General features: G+C 44.0%; 1 protein-coding gene across 6 annotated transcripts in view; it reads right to left on the bottom strand.

Annotated features, from left to right (window-relative positions):
* Positions 1 to 20,781, bottom strand: part of Ankfn1 (ankyrin-repeat and fibronectin type III domain containing 1) — a 388,671-nt gene that overhangs the window by 32,600 nt on the left and 335,290 nt on the right. For 5 of the 6 annotated variants that reach the window (XM_039087383.2, XM_039087381.2, XM_039087379.2 and 2 more), the window contains exons 14-17: positions 17,624 to 17,839; positions 7,880 to 8,046; positions 5,112 to 5,262; positions 3,456 to 3,624 (exon numbers count right to left, since the gene is read on the bottom strand). In XM_039087383.2, coding sequence (XP_038943311.1) covers positions 3,456 to 3,624; positions 5,112 to 5,262; positions 7,880 to 8,046; positions 17,624 to 17,839 — 703 coding nt within the window. The other variant, XM_039087384.2, reaches the window with a different exon arrangement.

Below are 20,781 nucleotides of genomic sequence, written 5' to 3' on the forward strand. Positions count from 1 at the left end.
GGTCTTTTCCGAAAACTACAGGGTGCTCATTAATCAGTTAGATAACCCGTGATGTAGCAAAAAGGGAGGGCCAAAGGAGTATCAGTTTGTCTTACTTTAGGAAAAAAGACAACCTTTAAACCAGGAACTGTGAGACACAGGCTTTGATCTGTGGCCTATTTTTCATAGATGAAGGCTAGTGTGTATGGTCTTACAGTTGCTTTTAGCAATAAGAGTAGGTAAGACAGATCAAAGTGGAAGACACAGTTGGATGCCACTATATTACTCTGCTGATCATATTTCTGAGCCTGTATTTATGTATTTATCTCTGGGTCCTAGGAAGAACCACTTCAACTGTGGCCCATAGATTTGTGGCGTCACGATTGCCCGAGAGCTTATTAGAAAAGTATATTTTCCACTCATTCCCAGCCTCCTGACCCAGCATCCCTGGGGCTGGGTTCCAGGAATCCATATTTTAACAAGCTCTCCAGGTGATTCTTCTGAACATTAAACTTCGAGGAACATTATTCCAGGGCATTGTATCCCTAAGTATGTGTTTTGTGGATTTTTTTTTAAAATCGATGCCATGCCAAAAATGTTTCCAGTTCTGGTCAGATGAATTCAGAAAATTCTGGTCAGATGCATTCAGAAAATTCTGGGTTTAGCACAGTCAAGCTTTCTCTCGTGTGTGTGTGTGTGTGTGTGAGAGAGAGAGAGAGAGAGAGAGAGAGAGAGAGAGAGAGAGAGAGCTTATAGTGCATCTAGCAGAGCTTTTAACACTGTATTGCTCAAAACCATCCACCGAGTTTCATATCAATACACACAATCGATGCACTCCGTTCCCTGTCAGAGTCTCTATGTGCTGAAGGACCCAGCCTCACCCACTGCGACTTCCTCTCCTGCCTTTGCTGCTCTTACTTATTCCATACTCTGCACGCTGCTCTCTTGCCCACACACACTATTACTTGAAGGCCTCCACATTTGTTCTTCCTGTTGTCTGGAAGGGCCAGGTCTCAGCTCAAATGTAACGTCACCCTAGAGGCCTTCCCTGGTCAGCCTGTAGAGAACGGCAGCCCCATGGCTTCACTCTAGTCCCTTTCCATGGCTCTTACACCTCTGATGTTCGGGTTATCTGCCCATCACTTTCTAGTTTGTCACCCCCACTAAGACGCACCCCATGAGGAGTTGCCAACTTATCAAGGCCTGTGGTAATGCCTGGCACATGGCATTATGTGTTGGTGGGCAGAGGGAATGAGCAGAGGGAAAGGGATGCCTTAGGCTTCACCGGCTGCAGTGTGGAGAGGCACAGAGAGCAGCATGACGAAGGGGTGGCCAGTCAAGTATGTGACCCTCACAGGAGTCATAGGACCCTTTCAAATGTCTGTGACCCACAGGGTCCTAGGAGGCATATACTGTCCTAATTGATCCTAAACCATTGATTGTTCGCCAGGTATCACGGAGACAAATCTCTCTCTCTCTCTCTCTCTCTCTCTCTCTCTCTCTCTCTCTCTCTCTCTCTCACACACACACACACACACACACACACACATGCGTGCATGCGCGCACACACACACTTGTAATTAATTAGAGATACAGACTAGCTCCACAGTGAAGTGGAGTCTTTTCCTTTATCTATCCTGTGGGAATCACTTGTTTTCTTGGCTTCAGCAGCTACTTGTAGACACTGCTTAAGTTAAGTTTCCCTGTTTGGCACCCAGTTTGCTTTCTCGAATTTCTGCTGCCAATGTGATCATCTCTTAGCATTTCTTTCACTCCTGTTAATAGTTACTCACTCTTACTTGATGTCCCAAGGTGAGGGGATATGGGGTGGGAGGTGGGGGGGGCTGCCTCTGAGAGGTGAAGCAGGGGAGGAACCCTGCGAGGAGGGACTGGAAGAGGAAAAGCATTTAGATATAAATAAATAAATACATAAATAAATAAAACAGTTGCTCAGTCTTGACAACACTCAGTGTCTCTCATGCCTACATTTCTCTCTTTGCCGCAAGCTCTCATTCTACCCCTAGACTTTTAGACTCATCTCTAAAGGTTTTGGCTTTTACTTTCCATCCACGTTACATATCCCTTTCTAGCAAGTAAGCATGGCCCCTTCTCTCTGTTCTGCTGAATGTCCTCTCCATGTCTGACGGCTCTGATCTAACCAAACCGAACCTCTTGTCCCCAAATCTTCCCAACTACTATAGTCTCATATCTTTGCTAGTTCTTCTCCCTCTCACAAGAATTCCTTTCTTTTTATCTGTGCTTATTAACCTGTCCGTCCTTAAGCAACTGCGTCATATATACCCCAGGGAATGTACTGGATAGTCACCCTGGGGCTTGGGGAATGGTATGGTCACTGCTATTAATCATGTGACATAGCAAAGGCATGAAAAAGTTAAATGAATGTCAGCGTCATACGGCAGGGGACCCAGGCTTGTCTAATCGCTGTCTGCAAGTCTGCTTCTAGCTTCTCTTAGGAGGTCTCTTGCTTCTGGAGAATAGCAGTTGCCGTTCATCACCCTTTGGGCGTCTAAGCCTCTTGGAGCAAGGGCAACTAAGTGGTTTAAGCAATTTAATCTGGAAGAGATACATTTGGATTGAGATACATTTGGATTCAGACACCCAGATCTCTAGGTGGAGTTTCAGGCAATCACCTTGTGTGTTTCTAAATCTAGGCTTAGGATCCATCTAAACAGGTTCTGCCCCCATTCTATAATTCACTCAGCCTCCCCTAAACTGCTCGATTCATTTAAATTGAGGGAGCCCTTGCTAAGTGCCTCTTATTGGTCTGTTACAGGATGAAGCCCCAGGAAGGAGACAAAGCCTCCCTGTTCACATTGTCACGGGGCAGCAGGGGTCTCTGCAGAAACTGCAGCCTGGCTGTTCATTCTGAAGGCCAGGGCAAGATCTTCCACCATGGGATCCCTCATGTTAAGCATTGCATCCTGGGAGATCTTGTCCACTCCTCAAATTGTCTAGGCTGTTTTGAGCCTATCTAATATCAATCTGTTTATTTAATACATTAAGACTACTTATCTTTTCTTTTATTGCTCCTAAGTGATATGAATCTCTTTATTAATTTCATTGTTATGTTTTCCCAGCTGACTATGGGGGATGGGGGAGGGGAGAGGAAAAGGGAGAAAGAGGGAGGAGGGAGGGAAGCATTTCTCATGAGCATATCACTCTTGTAGTCATGTTCTAAGAAGTTGGGAGAGAAGGCAGTGAGAAAGCCTTATAACTTTCAGTTTAGAATTCTTTCCTCTCCATTGGACCTTAGCAAGGCCTCGGTAGTCACTGCTCAGCCTAGTCCTGGAGCCTCGTTCTTGCTCACACTTGTACACAGTTCTAGGAAGGGTTGTTGCCAAAGCCATCATGTGATTTACTGACCCTCCACTGGGACAAGGGGGAACAGATATCACTTTGTGATTTTATTATAAGGAGGCTGGGTTAATATTTCTAGGTGAAACAAGCTACTATACCGAGTTCAAACATCTGAAGAGGGAGGTTAAGAAACCCTGAGTGCGGGGTGTAGGGATTATTCTGTCCTGGGGCTGTACAGACGTCGTCTGAGGCAGGGAGCAGGAGAAGAAAGGACACATTGTGACCCATTTCCAACACCTCCTGTGTGTAGAGGCGGAAGTTCCTTGCCTGCAGAGGGACACGCGCAGAGGAAAAATAGGAGAGTTACAACACGGCACTTACATAAACAACACCAAACCGGCATAAAACATCTAACAAAATTACACAACTTCAAGCTTGGAATTTTTATACAACATAAATATTAGGGTTCAGCCCATTTAATAATGCTATATAAAATCAAGATTTAAGGCAGTAATGTTCCACATAAACTCTGAAAACAACATTTATGCTTCTTATAAAAGCAGAAAATGATTACATTCTGTGGGCTTTTCAAAATGATGAATATAATTACATGAAGCAACAAAAATGGATTGAATTAAAAATCCACTAGTTTCAATTTAAGTTGGTTAAGGGGGAAAAAATGTAGTTTCTGGCCAAGGACTGAGAAAAATTTACAAGTATAAAAAAAAATGTTGTATGCACTGTTATGCAGTTAGGCGGCCTTCTCCCAACATGTATATGTAGCCCGAGTCACCAATGAAATATGAGCTGCCTCAAACCCGCTAAATCCAAGAGACCCTTTAATAGTACCTACTGTCACAAGGAGAGCTGCTGTGTTCTTACTTTTCCTCTTTGTGAGCACAAAGGGCCACCTCTGGAATAATCCAGTAGCTCCCCTAGCGTCTTTAGCGTCTCTTACAATTTAGTCTGTATCAGTTTTGGCAGGTTTGGACTGGCTGTGAAGTATAGACTTGAGAATCAGCAAAATCCTAACAGTTAGACACTTTTGGATTTTCTGACTTATTGCCTTTGTGTGGCCAATGTGTAGCTCTTTCTCTTCCGAAGGGAGAACGGGCCAGTGCTGTAATGAGCTCGCTCACGTAGGATACACTTGGTTCTCTCCTGCTCTGCGTTCATGTTGTGTGGCGAGGAGCAGGGACGGCGAAAGGAGATAAAACAAGGCAGAGAGCAGACAAGCCCATTCCCGATTTCAGCATGTCGCTAGACAGAGCCTAAAACATTTTTACCCTTCATACGACAGTCTCCCTTGAAGTTCTGACTTACAGAGGAGAGGTGTGCATATCTTCATTTAGATAATGATTTTGTTAATAACAGACAACATGAAATGAATTAGCTGCTGTCTTAAATTCCTCGCTTATTCTTTTGCCCTCAAGATATTTGTATATCTAACTGTACCGCTGTTTGGTTATGTAGGCATGCATGTATGGATTCTTGCATTTAACACTGACCTGAAGCTGAATCTTGGTATCTTTCAGGTTAGACAAGAGGGTCTTTCTTGCTTAGCCAGAGTACCCTGTGAGTGGGGTCTGGAAAATTCGTAAGTGGTTGATATGAAGGAACAAGAAGAAAGGGAGCCAGAGCATAGCCTGGGTCTAGCTGTAGGCATTAAATTCAAAACATGCGTGTACAGGCGGAGTGGTATTTAAATAAATGACAATAAACACACGGACATATATATGCCTCTCGAGTACGTTTTATGATACGACTCAGTTTCCACGAGCCATAAAAAGGAGATAGAATGGTAAGCCCGGTACCTGGTGTAGAGGTATATTGATCTGCTTCAGGAGAGCCGCCACTGCCATCTGGAGCTCGTAGAAGAACAATCGCACGGGGCAGTCAGCATTATGATCCACACTTTCCATAGATTCAGAGCCAGAAAGCTTTTGGATCCACTCCCACTCCTCTCTGTATGTTGAGTCAAGTTAAAATTAGGAATATAAGAAAAGTTCAGCATACAGCTCAGAACATTCTTACTGTGTATGTCCAGAACCTGAAATGGCCAGTGCTCTGTGGTTCAAAAATTCTATTTATGGAACTTGAACCTTTTGCTACCTAAATGGAGTTCAGATGGACTGCTGCTGATTTCAGCTCAGTTCACTTCTCAAAGCACCTGCTCTTTGGAACAATGGGTCAGGCTTCCATGGGTCAGCTTTTGAGACTGAAGCATTCAGGTGTTGGCAGTCACTTCCTGACTGTCCTTGTTTTCCTGTCTCGGTGGATCCGCTGTGAGTTCTAAGAGCCTACATTTTACCACAGGGGCATCTACTGGTTAATTCCACAGTTGGCTAACCACAGGACTCTGGTCCAACTCAGGCAACAAACCACAGGGCACATTTCAGCCCTGGCCTGTTGTAATCATGGGGACTATTTTGGTTTCGCTCCCTTTCCACAAGCTTGAGGAGAATCACAAACAAGAACACCAGACAATTCCAATAAAAGGGACCAGGGGACACACATCACTGCCTCTCTGCTCCTCCCAAACCAGTCATCTGTGTCTCCATTCTGCATGCTCTATAGTTCTTCCTAATGAACGTTTCCAAATGCCAAGCAGAAGGCAAGGGGGAAAGAACGGCAGTGGCAGGGAGGAACATCTGGCTGGTCCCCCAAAAGCCACTCCTCAAAAGGGGCTTGAAAAGATCAAGGTAAATGCCTCTTGGGCAACATTGTTTCCACAGGTAATTTGCGCAAGTCTCTAAACACGTTCAGTTGGCCCAGTTTCTCCTCCCAGCTCCATAGGGAGCAGTAACTGGCTCTCAAGAGCAGGCTAGGGAGGAGAGCCCTCCTCTTCATGGTGGAAGACTCTTACTAAAGATTCATCACAGCCTAGGCTCCAGTCTCTGGGTCAGAAAACCAAATTGACTGTGCTGGAGGAAGTTCGTTTAAAAAAAAATAAAAAAGCAAGAGAAACAAACAAGTCAATCAACCAACTCCAAGTGTTCTCTTACTGCCCTCTTAGAAATGTTTCTGTTTTTAAGAGATCTGTTTCGTTTCAAGCCTCATACTGGACAAGACTATGGAAAAATCTATCATTTGTTCCAATAAGAGAGAGAGAGAGAGAGGGAGAAATCATACTTAAGTCCTATTGCAATTTGGGCATTCTTTTAGCTCCACAAATAATGGAAATCCTTGAGAACCTACTTGGGATTGAGTCCTTTTTCTCATCCCTGATACACAACTACATGAGAGGCTTACGATTAGCATAGACCCTAACAGTTGACCTTGCTGCAATGGGGTGTGGCACCAAACTAGAAAATACCCAATAGGAACCGCACTGCCTCGAACTAGTCAGCGTGGGGCTCTGAGGATGGCGAGATGGCTGGAACTTGAAGGATGTCATGGTCTTTTGTACTAGTGAATCTTGGGTCCTTGGAAAGGGAAAAATCTGTTGATATAATTACTAAAAGATGGTGACCAAGACTTCACGACACAAATCCAGAAACAGATGAAAATGGCCATTGTGCAGTTGAGTCACACAGGAACCTTGCAGTCTTCTGGGGAAAAAAAAAAGACTGAGGATACCAAATGTTGATTATTGAAATGACCACCAGGGGGCAGACTTAAAGTCCAGGTGCAGTTGCTAGGTGAAAGGAGGTGTAGTGGTCAGAGTACTCAGAGACTACCCCATCTCTTCCCCCTCAGGCTGTCTTCTCCACTGCTACCACTGTGAGACGTCATAGTCACTAAAGTCTTGCCACTGCAGACACCAAATTTCAAAGGCCCAAATTTGTTTTCGTTAAAGCAAATCTACATTTCTAAAGACTTTGAGAATCTTAGGTGTGCATCCGTCCACACCAAAGGAAGTTCAGAGACTTTTCTTTTTATTATGTATTTCTCCTTTTTCTTTATTTTCATGTAGCATACAATTCAGTTCATTACAGTAGACTAACTAGAGGCCTGCTATTAGGGTTAGTTATAAAGTTGAGACGCATTACCAAGACGGGGCAACTGCCCCAAGACTAACAAAATAATTCACCCCATGCCAAACCATAGAGGAAATTTCTGGAAAGTTTGGGCCCGGTCACATCACTTCTTTTTTTTTTCCTAGAGAATTGTCAGACACATCGGAAGTCGGAAAGACGCAAAGTCCTAAAGGCAGAGACAGCGGCGTGTAAGGAGTGGGTAGACTGAAAGTGGGCGGGGCTCCTTCAGGTCAGGGAAGAAGCATTAACTCCACGAGACACCATTCTCATCAGTGATCTTAAAAACAAAGAGCACAGAGAGCCTATTTCCAGTGGTGAACAAAGATAATAGGAACAGCAGTGTGCAAAGACAAAGTCTTCGCTCTTCCGCTCTTTCATAAGCCAGTGGAACACCGCTGGTTGCACCCTGAGCCAGGCAGAAGGGACAGGGAAGGTGCGGTGCCTCTGTTAATAGCTTTGCTCCTCCCAGCTGACGTCATCCTAGCCGCTAGGACTCCACCATGCTGCCAAACATCTCTCCAGGGACACTATACTGGTAGATAACACTTGACTTTCCTCCGGGCACATGAGACCAAGGTAAATCCCTCTTCTGGATCACTTACTTGGAAATGTTATGGTTTTCACGGATCTTCACGTGGCAGAGAATGTTGGGCAGCTTTTGGGTTACGAGCACTTTGATCTGATCCACAGAGCTACATAGCTTTAGGTAACCGAGATACAGTCCAGGCGAGAGCCGCTGATGACTCCTCTTGTGATAGGACAGAATATCCTGTAAGGCAAAGGGAGACCAAAAACGACAACAACCAGTCATCACACACAGCGCTCTCAAAACCCATTCCTCATGGTGGGCCATTCTGAGGGAAAGGAACTCTGGCCATGAGGTAAGAAAGCCCAGGTACGGCCATGAGTAGCTGGGAGGTATCGAGGTTATGCTAGTCTTAGGTGCAGGAAAAAAAAAATTCTTCTCCAAGTCAGGTAATCAGTCTTTAATATATGTGTTCAATGTTTATTTTTCTCAGATTTCGGTGCCAAGGGTACATTTGTGGGTTTATGATGGGGAATAGACTGCTGCTGGAGGAGGCAGATAATAAAGAAAGATAGAATTCACAGTATCTGTCCCTGGAGGGCTTATAATTTAGCTGTGGAAAAATAAACATTTATCTGTGTAAATGCTGACAAAACACATTATTCTTGACTTTAGAATAATTAAGGCAGAAAAGTCTACTTTAAAGAAAATGATTTAAAATAGAATCTAAGTGGTAAGAGTAAAAAAAGAAAAAGTTCGACTCTTTATTTCCAAAAGTAAAAGATTAGTACCAAGTGCTTCATTTAATTTTTAAACCAAAGTCATTACACACTGATTCCAAGAGTAAAGAAAGAATGAGAGGGGCACTGTTTCCCTTTGGATTAACATTTTAGACCCCAGAGTATGGGAGCTGATGACGACTTTCATATTTGACATCCCCAGTGTCCTCATGAAGAAAACAAGTCTAACAAAAGCATTTGAAGTTTTTGCACTCTTTTCCTGAGACCTTTAAGATGTTGATATGTAAGTAATATCCTTCTGAGGATCCTGTTCATTTTCTGTTCTTCCCTCATTGACTGTCCTGCCATGTCTGGGCTCTCCATGGCCTGTGACTTTGCATCAGAGTTGATTGAGTCTCCTTATAATAAGCTTCAAGGGTTGGGGATTTAGCTCAGTGGTAGAGCGCTTGCCTAACAAGCACAAGGCCCTGGGTTCAGTCCCCAGCTCGGAAAAAAAGAAAAGAAAAAAACAAACAAACAAACAACAACAACAACAAAAAACCCCAAAAAACAAAATAATAAGCTTCAAAAATGTCTTGTCTTTTCTGTTCTCCCTCCCTCTCTCTATTTTTTTTTTACAAGATCAAAACATTGTCTGAATGGTTTTGCACTGAATTTGCATTATGTTGTTCTATGACGATGGACCGCAGGCAGCTAAGACTGCAATATGGAGAAGGTCTTGGTATGACAGGGTTAAGCACCAATGATAATATGGCTGACTGGGATTTTGTTCACTGGAATCGGTTCTCGGTGAATCCTGTGGGTTATGACATTCACCTCTCTGTACAGCTGCAGAAACTTGGATAACTGACGACTGGTGCTCCCCCTGCCCCACTCCCCGTGTTAGTAGACACATCTACTATTTAAGGGTTCAGGTGGTAAGAGTCTGGGGGGTGGGGTGAGGAACTGAAGAGTCAGGTAACTTGTTATAGAAAAGGTCTCTGTAGGCTGCACAGAACCTGACTTTCAGAAAGGACAAAATAGCTAAGAGTGAATTTAAAACAAATCACCACAAAAGATAGTAAGTAAATAAGACGGCAGATAGTCTAATTAGCCAGAATAATCATTTTACATTGCATACACGTATGAAAACATCACTTTGGATTCAGTTAATGGTTATAATCATGACTTTCCGACTGAAAGCAGTGTTACGGAAGACAAATTAATTTTTTAGAAGAATAGAATAAAGAGACCCGACTTTTACCACCAACTGTAAGACAGGCATTAAAACCAAAACCAACACCTGACCTTGTACAGAGATCTTTAGAGAGGAGGAAGGAATGGAGCTCCCTGGACAGATTCTCTCTGAAGGAACAAGTCCTCCTCCATAGAACTCACTGTCTGAGGCGTGCTCCACATCATACCCTCTGGCCTGTGCGTCACACTTCTGAGGACCCACGGTGTGCTCTGCTCCAAAGGGAGCATGGGCCTCAGGTAAACACTCCATGCCTCCTCCTTGGAGGCTGAGAAAGACAGGTGAGGGAACAGAGCATCGCACTAGGCAGGCTTGGGTGGTGTGGTAGGGCAGTAGAGACACTAGATGAACTTGGCTGAGACGTTTCTTCCCCCTTCTGCTTTTCCTTTTGCATCCCCCGGAGTTAGACCCAGATCCTCACACACTTGGGGACTCTGCCCCTGAACCATCTTCAGCCCCTTTGTCTTCTTGAACCAGACAATGAAGTTAATGGTAAAGCTGGGTTTTTGTTTGTTTGTTTTTAATTTTCTTCATGTGTAAATTAGTATACAATGTGGAGGTCAGATCTCTAAGACAGAATAACAGACCAGGGACAAGCGAAGACTTGAGACAAGCTCATCAGGAAACTCAGTCTAAAATAACTTTCTAGAGGCATTTAGCAAAATGATAATAGTAATAATAATAATAATAATAATAATGTAGAAAAAAAACCTCATGATCAAGAAAGATGATTATTGATGTAGGGATGGGTGAGACTGAACTTAGGAGTGTTTCTCCCATGTCTCTTCCAAACAGATCATGAGGAAGTAGCTGACCAGAAGAGCCCAAGGCTCATGTTTTGGGAAATTGACAACATCGAAAGGTGGGAGGTGATTAACGTGAGAAGGAAACCAGAAGCATTGGAATGAGCAGACTCTGGGGATATATACCCTAGGGATACAAGGATGTGACTGTAGACCCCACACGTCATTATCTTTGAGACCTCATGGAGACTGGAGAAAGTCCCCAAAGACTAGGAAATGACAAATGTGCCTGTCTTTGCCACAGAAGCAGAGAAGACACAGAATGTCTCTGGTCATTAAAGACCTTCGAATTATTGATCTTGGGGGGCGGGAAGGAGAGAGAACCGTCACACAATCAATTTGCAGCTAGCCAGGCAATCGAGGAGAAGTCAGCATGGTTTTGTGAAGAGAAAGTCATAGAGACAACTTTTCATTTCCAATAGCAACAAAGAAGAGATCCACAGAGTGGGGCGAAGCCCCCAGTGTGATCCATTTCGAGAGATAGCTGGGGAAAAGCAGATTCTTGACCACATTAACAAGCCCAATAACTGGGTTGACTATTTGTGGATAAGGAAGATGATATTGGAATAGTAGACAGACTGAGTGACAGCCCAGTAGGGACTGGTTCCCAAGGGCCAGTATTTCCAGCTCATTTATTGACATCCTGGACAAAGCAAATCAACAATGTGTGTAACGAATTTGTGGGTCCAAGATTTGGTGTGGTTTGGATTTTCTGGAAAAATAGCAATAAAACTATGAATGACCCAGCGCATTGGAAAACTAAGCCCGTCATAATAAGGGTTGAAATGTAATAAGAAAATGTGCTTGTAAAGACTCAACCCCAACGGTACAAATATAGGATGGGTAAGGGTGTCAGAGGCAAACATGTGGGGGTCAGAGCTGACCACAAGTGGAGTGTGAGTTAGGAACATACTGTGGTTATAAAAAAACCATCACCACGGTGGGATGGAGTCACTCACTCTTTTATTCAATTTTTACCGGGCAGTAACTATGTATTTTTGTGTCTTTACATAGTCATTTATCCTTTATTAGTCAGAATGTTTTTGGAGCCTGAAAAATGAATGGGAAGAGAAAGCCGTCTCATTCACGTAACGGAACATGCTAGAATGGCCTCCAAGACCAAACTGAATCCCATCGCCTGATTTAACCTCTAACCTGCATCTCCAGGCTCTCCCTTTTCACCATCATTGTCCTTTTATGTCCCCTGTCCCTGGACATAATGAATGGCTTTTTCCTCCCCGGCACCGTCCCAATGGCTGCATCCTGTGTTTGTCTGAAGGGTGCCAAGGACGGAGCCCCAGGCTGGAGCATATGAAGGGAACCCCCACCACCAATCTGTGTCCTCCTCAGCCTTCTTTCATCTGTTTCTAATAGGGTCTCAGGTACTCGCTTAGGCTGCCTTTGCATGCCATACAACCCAGACATGTCTTGAACTTGGCATCCTCCTGCCTCAGCCACACTAGCATGCTATGACAAAGCCCCTACTTAACACGTCGGGGATTATGCGTGCTTGTGGATGACACAGAGATGAATAAGACTTATCTTTTCCTTCATGGAGCTTACGTTCCAGTGTGAGGGAGAAAGCTATGAGCCAGTTTTTCTAATCAGCTTAATAAAGTCCACATGAAGATTGTGTTAGGCCCGCGTGTACTCCAGGGAGGCTGAATGAAGCTGCGCCTCCAGCTCCCGCTGCCTCCTTTCTTTGCCTGTATTCTCTCATTTAATGCCCCCTCTCTCCCTTCTCTGGCTCTTTTCCTCCATCTGATAAACTTAGCTTCCTCTCATGGCTCAGCCCCACACCACCTCTTCTGCAATGCCTGATATTTCTAGGTAGATCTAATAGTTGCTTTGTGTGTGTCCCCATACGTTAGTACTGCTATCAGGCTCTGGTTTAATTCTGCCTTGTATTACCTTGATTTGTTTACAAGTCTGTCTCCCTCCCTTAACTGAACTCCTTGAGAGCAAGGGCCTTGACTTGCTCACTTGGTTTTCCTATAGCCCAGAAAAGAAAGCCCAGCACCTCAGAACCTCTTTGATTTGATGTTGCAAAAACTTGTTTGTGAAAGGCAGACCTAGGTGAGGTCTGGGTCTTGCTGGTATGGGGTCTGAGAGTCCTCCGCCCCACCTAGCCTCTGTTCTTTTTAGTGCCTGCTAAAGGAACAATAGGCAGCTGCTTTTCCAGTAAGTACTGGACTTTTATTTTGTTGGGTAAGGCACGGAAGCCAATTGTGTAGGAGGGCAGGGGTCACGAAGGAGTGGCTAGTGGTCACTGTGGGTCTAGGACTAATTAGACCAGAAGGGCATTTCAATTTTCTGAGTTGTTTACGGCTTTTAAAAATAGAGAGATCTTACTTTACTTTGTGCAGTCCCAACTTCTTTTTAAAGAATGGAAAATGTTTTGACAATAGAACCCTGGTCCTGTACCACAATGGGCTGGGGTTTGCCCCATTTCCGTGGGAGGATGACTATGGATTAGTGTAGTGTCTATTACTTCTGTCATTCCTTCTATTTTTTAAAGAGTTTTTCCCCCTGAAGGCAGTTGTCTTTCTTATTTATGTATGTATGTATATATGTATGTATTTATTTATTTATGTATGTATTCATTGTATGTGAGTACACTGTCACTGTCTTATTTATTTATTTATTTATTTATTTATTTATTTATTTATTTATTGTATGTGAGCACACTGTCACTGTCTTCTTCAGACACACCAGAAAAGGGCATCGGATCCCATGACAGATGGTTGTGAGCCACCACGTAGTGGCTGGGAATTGAACTCAGGACCTCTGGAAGAGCAGTCAGTGCTCTTAACCACTGAGCCATCTCTCCAGTCCCAATCCCCTTCTAAAGTGAGGTGTAACTCATACGTTTCATCTTCATAACACATTATGGGCATCAGTGTTTAGCATATTGGCAAGGTTGTGTTACTGTCAATACCAACATTTAGACCTTTTCAATATACTTAAGAAAGAAGCCTCACATTCATCACCCACGGTTCTCCCATCTGTCTTCCCCCTGCCCAGGAATTCTGTCCCCTCGATCTTGCTTATTGTAGTAGGTACAGCATGCGATTGAAGTCACATAACCTGCGAGAGTCCCTATCTGGCTTCGTTTGCTTAGTGTGATGTAGAGTGCAAGGCTCATCTAGGCTGTAACCTGGATTGGACCTGACTCGCTTATGACTGAATAACTCTCCAGGACAAGGCCAAACTCGGTTTTGTTCAGCCATTTAGCAGCTATTACAGACTAGAGGTTGTTTATAGACTTTGGTGAGTGTAAATAGTGTGAACAGGCGTGAACCCACTTGCTTCTTACTTCTATACCTGAGACTCCTTTTTGATTAACGTGTTAGATGCATGTGTAGGAAGGGTGTAGGAGGAAGGTACGGGTCAGACAGCAGAAATGGCAGAAGAGGTAATTAATATGTCCTGGACATCTAGTGGTGACAAGTCATGCCTAAGGGAGGAAGCAGACAGCCGAAGTGGGCAAGTTTCCCTAGGACAGCCTGTGAAGAAAGGAAACAGAGAGCCTCTAGTCATGAAGTAGAATGGGGAGGGCTCCAATTAGGTGGTGGGTGTGACTCTCCCATCGTTTTTCTCTATTTTTGGATAATGTGACATCGGCACATCATCTCCTTAAAATGCGTATCTTCATATGTGGCCTGGACACAGACTCATTAAGCCTCACTGGCTTTTCACGAGAATCCAATGATAACAGATACAGCAGCATTGAATATACAGAGTATGTGTATGAAATTAATGTCCTTAGACAACTGCACCCTCAAGTTATCCAGCCCCTGAAGGTTCTAGAGCAAGCACAGCCCAGAGCAGCCCTCTTGTTGGGAAATACCCTCACTGCCAATCAGCTTGCTCAGCAGGACTCTAATTTGTTTATAACGACTTCCTTTACTTTCCAGGGTGTAGGAGGGAGACAGTGGGTAGGGTGAAGAGGGTTTTTTTTTCCCCACATACGTGAGAGAGGCCAATTCATAAAGCCTAGGACCTGAAGAGGTTGGGAATTTGAGGAGTTGGATGTCAGAGTTTCTGAGGAGCCCCAGGGATTGATAGAGTAGTTGTAAGATAAGATTTTGTTGAGGCCTGACTGGGTGTGACTCACATAGTCTTCATACCGAGAATCTCTTACAGCATTGTTACAAAGATGTAGACGGGGTGACAAAACACCTCAAGAGATGACCAGCCAGTAGCAAAGGTCTCCTCAGGAAGGTGAAGGAAGTTGGATTGAGAGTGACCTGAGGGGAGCTTAGTATTGGTGGAAAAGAATAAAGATTGTGAAAGTTTACTGTGTTGGTTTACTCTCCTGATGCTTCTATGCCATTTCATCATGGCATCTTCTTCAGAACCCTGTGAGGTAGGGTTTGTAGGGTTTGGTGTTTTTCTTTTTTCTTCCAGAATCGGAGACAAAGAGCTGAAGAGTAACTCTCTCTGGTCACATGGCTGAGAAATGGAGTAGAAATATTACCCAGTCACCCTAGTTTCAAAGGGATACCCCAGAGAGTGTTGTGAGGTGCTAGGAAGAAACCGAGACCTCCACCAGCATGCCTTCTCTCCGTCAATTCTTTGAGAGAAGAGAGTTTGGCTTGTCACTGCGATGTACCCAGCCATCTTTTGGGCCACCAAGGTCTAGCTCAGCCTTCATGTTGAGTTGGTGGCACCAACTCCTGACAGAATTATGTTTCCAGTCTTCAGTGTTTGGCCACCAACCCTAAGAGTCTTACTGTCCGTTTCCCATCCAGTGTTAGACCTGCCTGGGAAGTGGGAGAGAGAAGGTGAGGAGAGGAGAGGGGGTGGTGGTGGTGGGAATGACATCAAGCAGGAATGCGCCAGTCAGCAGGGGGTGAATTTTCCACTTGGATCTGTGTGGAAACCTGAGCCTGCCTCTATTTTTGGTCTCCTTCTCTAACAACCTTTCACCAGATTGGAATTTTTCTGCACCTGTAACACATTTTTAATGTAATAAGTCTAGGAGAAACCAGGTATTATATCATGCTGGGGCCTGTGTTTCTAGGAGTAAAGGTAGCCCAGACCCCAGTTTATCCCTATAGGGGATTAGTGTATTAGTCACCCTGTAAAAACTAAATTTATTATGATTTCTTAAACGTTTCTTTTAGCACTTGCTTATAAAAGGTGAAGAGAGGAGCCAGGAGTGTGTCTGTGCTCCCTGCCCCCAACCCTATACACACACACACACACACACACACACACACACACACACACACACACACCAGCTGGTCAATTTCCTATGAACCCAGACTTCACAAGATCGAATCCAGAGCTTCTGGCTTTGAGCGCTCAAGATCACCTGTGTTGTGTTCGACTTTGTCCTGGTTTGGGCCAGGCCAAGTAGTGATCAGGCTCATTCTTGCATTAGATGCTCCTTGGGAGAGAAGGTGAATAAGCTATTTAAGGTGAACATGGGTAGTTAGTGTGGCCGAGATTGGGATTTGTCTGGATGGAACAGGCCTCTTCCTTCCCTGTTACTTAGAACAGACTCGTTTGTGATATATGCCCATGGTTGCTCTGGCTAGATGTTTTCTACCTAATTGGTGAACTCCATTCAACCAGTGGCATTTTAAAATTATGTAAGAACGAAAGCAAAGTGGTGTGAAGTCCATGTCACATACGAATGTGTGCCACTGGGGGAGCCAGGCCTGTGGCAAGTGCTGCGGGTCTGCGTATGAATTGCTCCAGTTTGGATTTTGAGAGTTTTTGGGAGCTCTTCTCTTCCACCCCTCTCTAAAATCCTAAGTTACTATTTACTCCCAAGTCTCTCCCTCATTCCACAGAATGTGACTGACAGCTGGAAGAAGACTTCCTCTGCCATTTTGGTACTTTGACACTATTGTGTCTAGGGCCACTTTCTGTGGCTTGCAGCACCTGCGGTTAACACAGTTTTTGGTCCTTTCAGACAGAGGATATAGGGCTGGTAAGATGGCCAAGCAGGTGAAGATGCTCGCCTCCAAGCCTGATGACCTGAGCTGGATCCCGAGACCCACAAGGTAGGAGGAGAGAGCCGATCCTCCTTGCAAGTTGTCTTTTGACCTCTGAATGTGCACTGTGGCATGCACACGCCTTCCCCTTAGTAAAGAAATGCTACAGAAAAAGAATACAAACTTTTCAATGCTAACTGCTACAGTGCTGGGGCCTTGGAGAAGGGCTTGCGCAAGTGGAAGACTATTGGGGACAAAGCTTCTTTAGCCTCCCTCAGTCATCGTCTGTGTGCCTCCCTGTGTCCCTTACCCTCTTTGATCCCCAACTGTCTCATTCCTAAAATGGAGTTCATTGTGCCTTGCTGTTGTAAGAGGGTAATATGAAGAACAGGCAAGAGTAAATATCAATGTTTGTGATTCTTGTACGGTTAGGATTCACTCCGGCACCAAGTTAATGTTTGCAACATTCTCCGCAGACTCCCTGCTTGCTTCTCCCAGTTGTTCTCACGGGTTCACCAGTGTTAAGGTTTGTATCTTAATTATACCTCATACGTTTCATGTTTTGATTGCTTATCCCTCAGCCTGGTAGAATCTTGGAGGGCTATGGGACCTTCTGGAGATAGGACCTAACTAGTGGGAGTAGCTCACCACCATGGGCGGGTCCTTGGAGGTTGTTAGCCTCACCCAAACCCTAGTTTCAGTCACTCAGGACTTCCTGATCCACCAGGGCTGAGCCATGGAGCCTGCACTTGTTGTGATGGACTGTACCAATCTGAAACTGCTAACCAAGATACTCCTTTTCCCCATTATGTTGTTCCTCTGGGAGGTAATTTGGTCATTGCAATGTGAAAGTAACTCATGCATTTGTCAGGACATTTTCAGAGTGACTGATTTTAAGATAGCTCAACCAGTTCTATATGTAGGCCGAGATCAATGAAAGCATCATTCCTGTGTATGGAATCTGAATGGTGACTCACCGCAGGGCTCTACAGCATCCCCATTGATGGGAATGACTCTTGGCGTATTGTACTGGAGATGACATAGATGTATCGGAATCACAAATATCAGCAGATTGGAAAAAAGAATCCTACATACCTGGATGGTTATTAGTAAAATATCTAAGGCTGTTGGCTCTTCGGGTGTTGACAGAGACTTCCTCTGGCTTTGCAGTTTTGAGATTTGCATCCATTTGCCATTAAAAAAGGAATAAAGCATCTCCACTTCTCTGATGGTAACTATGAGGATGTTGCCATGGCGATCTTTAATAGGCTCATAGTAGAGTCTTCCCAAGTTGTGTGTTCCAAGTAAATTCTACAAAGCAACAGATTACTGGTAGCTCAGTTGATAACATAAAACAAAGAAACAAGACCACAACAAAAGACAAGGAACAACTGGATTTCTGAGGAGCTGTTTGCTTTTTTGTTTTTTTTTTTCAGACTTAGACCTAGCATAGGTGGGACTGCAGAAGTGTGCTTAAGAGAAAGCTCAAAGAAAAGTCTTCACTGAGAGCCTGCAAAGATTATAGCAAGAGGCACAGACGCTATATTTTTTTAAGCAAATTCAATATCTGTAAATATCTTTTGCCCACATAGACGCACCAGCACATAAACCTCAGTGACCAGCACTTGAAGAGAATCCCAGATGTTTTAAAGAAAAATGTCTGATATTCCAAGTATGCTCCTTGTGGAGTTGTCAAGAGATCTCCAGTAAGCGAGTATGGGGTGGGTTGTTTAAAGTGAAGAGGTGAATTGATAATGGGGCCTATTGTCCAGAGGCCCCCAGATGACTGTGCAGTACCTGTCAAGGTCTTTAATCGGGATTGGCCTGGTTTGCATCTCAGAGAGTCCTGCCTACTAAAACTCTGGTTGAAATTGCTTGTAAACTCTGTCAACAGAGCAGACAGTGCTTTTAGAAGAATAGGAAGCAAAGGATGCAACACAGCATCTGAAGGAGCCGAGGCAGGGGCTATTAAACAGGAACTGTAGAAGTATGAAGGGGTGAAGAGCTCTAGCCAAGAGAGCTAGATGATTAGGATCAAACCATTGCTGGTGTGTGTGTGTGTGTGTGTGTGTGTGTGTGTGTGTGCATCTTTCTGTGTCTCTTTATGTCTGTGTGTGTCTTTCTGTGTCTCTTTATGTCTGTGGTGTGTGTATGTATGTGTCTTCTGTGTATGTGTCTCTGTGTGTCTGTGTGTGTGCCTTCTCTGTGTGTGTCTTTGTGTGTCTGTGTCTGTGTGTGTCTTCTCTCTGTGTGTCTTCTGTGTGTGTGTCTCTCTGTGTCTATGTCTCTGTGTGTGTCTCTGTGTGTGTCTTCTGTGTGTGTGTCTTCTATTTGTGTATATATATGTGTATCTTCTGTGTGTGTCTGTGTGCCTTCTGTGTGTGTGTCTTCTATTTGTGTATATATATGTGTATCTTCTGTGTATGTGTCTCTATGTGTGCCTTCTGTGTGTGTGTCTCTATGTGTGTCTTCTGTGTGTGTGTCTGTGTGCCTTCTGTGTGTGTCTCTGTGTATGTCTCTCTGTGTCTGTGTGTATGTGAGTATGTGTGTGTCTGTGTCTGTCTGTGTCTCTGTGTGTGTTTGTGTGTGTGTGTGTTGTCTGTGTGGTGTGAGCTCACACAAATGATGAAGTAATGATGTATTGGTGTGAGAGTCGATGTAGAACTGGAATTTGTAAAAATGACAAGGTTGAGCTAAAGATAAATGAGCCAGCTGGTCAATTTTCAAATTTCATACCATGGAGTGCTCCCTCATAGATAGGGACTGTGTCTTAAGCTTTTTATTTTTCCTCACAAAGACCAGACACAGAATGAGCAAGGAGTTTCAAAAATAATTATTTGACAAAATGCATTTGGTAAGATTAAATTTTAAGTGGCCTAATCATTCAGATTTTTCTTTTCTAACAAGTTACTTATAAATCACATGCATGTGCGCGCACACAGACACACACACACACAGACACAGACACACACACACACTCACAACTTTGGTAAGATCTTTAGTCTACATCTCTATCACGCTGTAGTTCTATATAGACATGTTGTTATATAAGCAGTGTTGGATTGATGAACTGCAATACGAAAACAAAAGGACCAGGAGTGGGGTGGCTGTTTTGTAATAAGTGACCGTCTCTGTAGTGTAGCCCATTCTGAGTTACTTTGGGTATGACAATGAGCCTTCTGAATATTTAACAGTTGGTCTTCCGAGCCAGTAATGAGTTGGTTTAGAACACTCTTAGAACTTCACTCCTACAGTCGCTGAGTTTCCAGGGTGGCTGTCATTCATTATTTATCAGACTGTTTACTCTCTCTGGTCCCAAGCGTCACCATCTTAAATTAAAGGTCCTTACAGTTTAGGTGTCACTCTGGCTAATCCTTACCTCAGAGAGTATTCAGAGGAATAAATCAAACAATACATGCAAATGTGTTTCACAAACTCTCAAGCCTGCTACCCTGTTGAATATAGGATTTTACAAATCTGCTGTAATTGGAATCCTCTCTAGGTCTCCAACGTAGATCCTGCAGTTGTACACTCTCTGGGAAGACATTTCTAACTCTCCCCCACAGGCTCACTGAGGGGGGATTGGATCATGGGGGCTCCAATCTAATCAGTGGATTCTGCCACTGCCAGATTCATAATTTGATGACATTATTGGAGGGAATGAAAACTAGAAAATGAAACCTGGTGGGGAAGTAGTTCCCTGAAAGTGTGCCTTTGAAGGGTTTACGGTGTCCCTGGTTCCTCATGTATTTCATGCTTTCTGGTCACTCTCAGGTTGGCAGCACCCTGTGCACATGCGCACAGCCATGGTATTCTGTCTTGCCTCAGGTGCCAAGCAGCCAAACTGGGTGGAGGCCTCTGATACTGTGAGGCAGAACAATGTCCTTTCCTTCTTTAACTTTCAGAAGTGTCAGAGCAGTGTAAAGCTCTGCAACATCATCTCGGGTAGATTTCCCCATCCTCTCTTTTCTTTCCAACAGTCTGTCTTGTGTACAACCTTCTTAGTATGTGTCTGGCTACCCTGCCTATAATTGAAGTGCCTGTCCAGAGACATGGCTCTTCCTTTCCGTGTCTCTGGATCCTTTGCACAGTGCACAGGAAGAACTCAATAATAGTTGACTTTTTCATTCTCCTTAACACATAGCCCACAATTCATGATGGACTAACACTGATGTGACCATTTGAATAAGTTTATGAATAAAGTCAACTTATGATTGCTTACTGTCATGTTTGGAAAAGTCTTTTCTCCTTCC

This window comes from Rattus norvegicus, chromosome 10 (genome assembly GCF_036323735.1).
Source record: "Rattus norvegicus strain BN/NHsdMcwi chromosome 10, GRCr8, whole genome shotgun sequence".
NCBI lineage: Eukaryota > Metazoa > Chordata > Mammalia > Rodentia > Muridae > Rattus > Rattus norvegicus.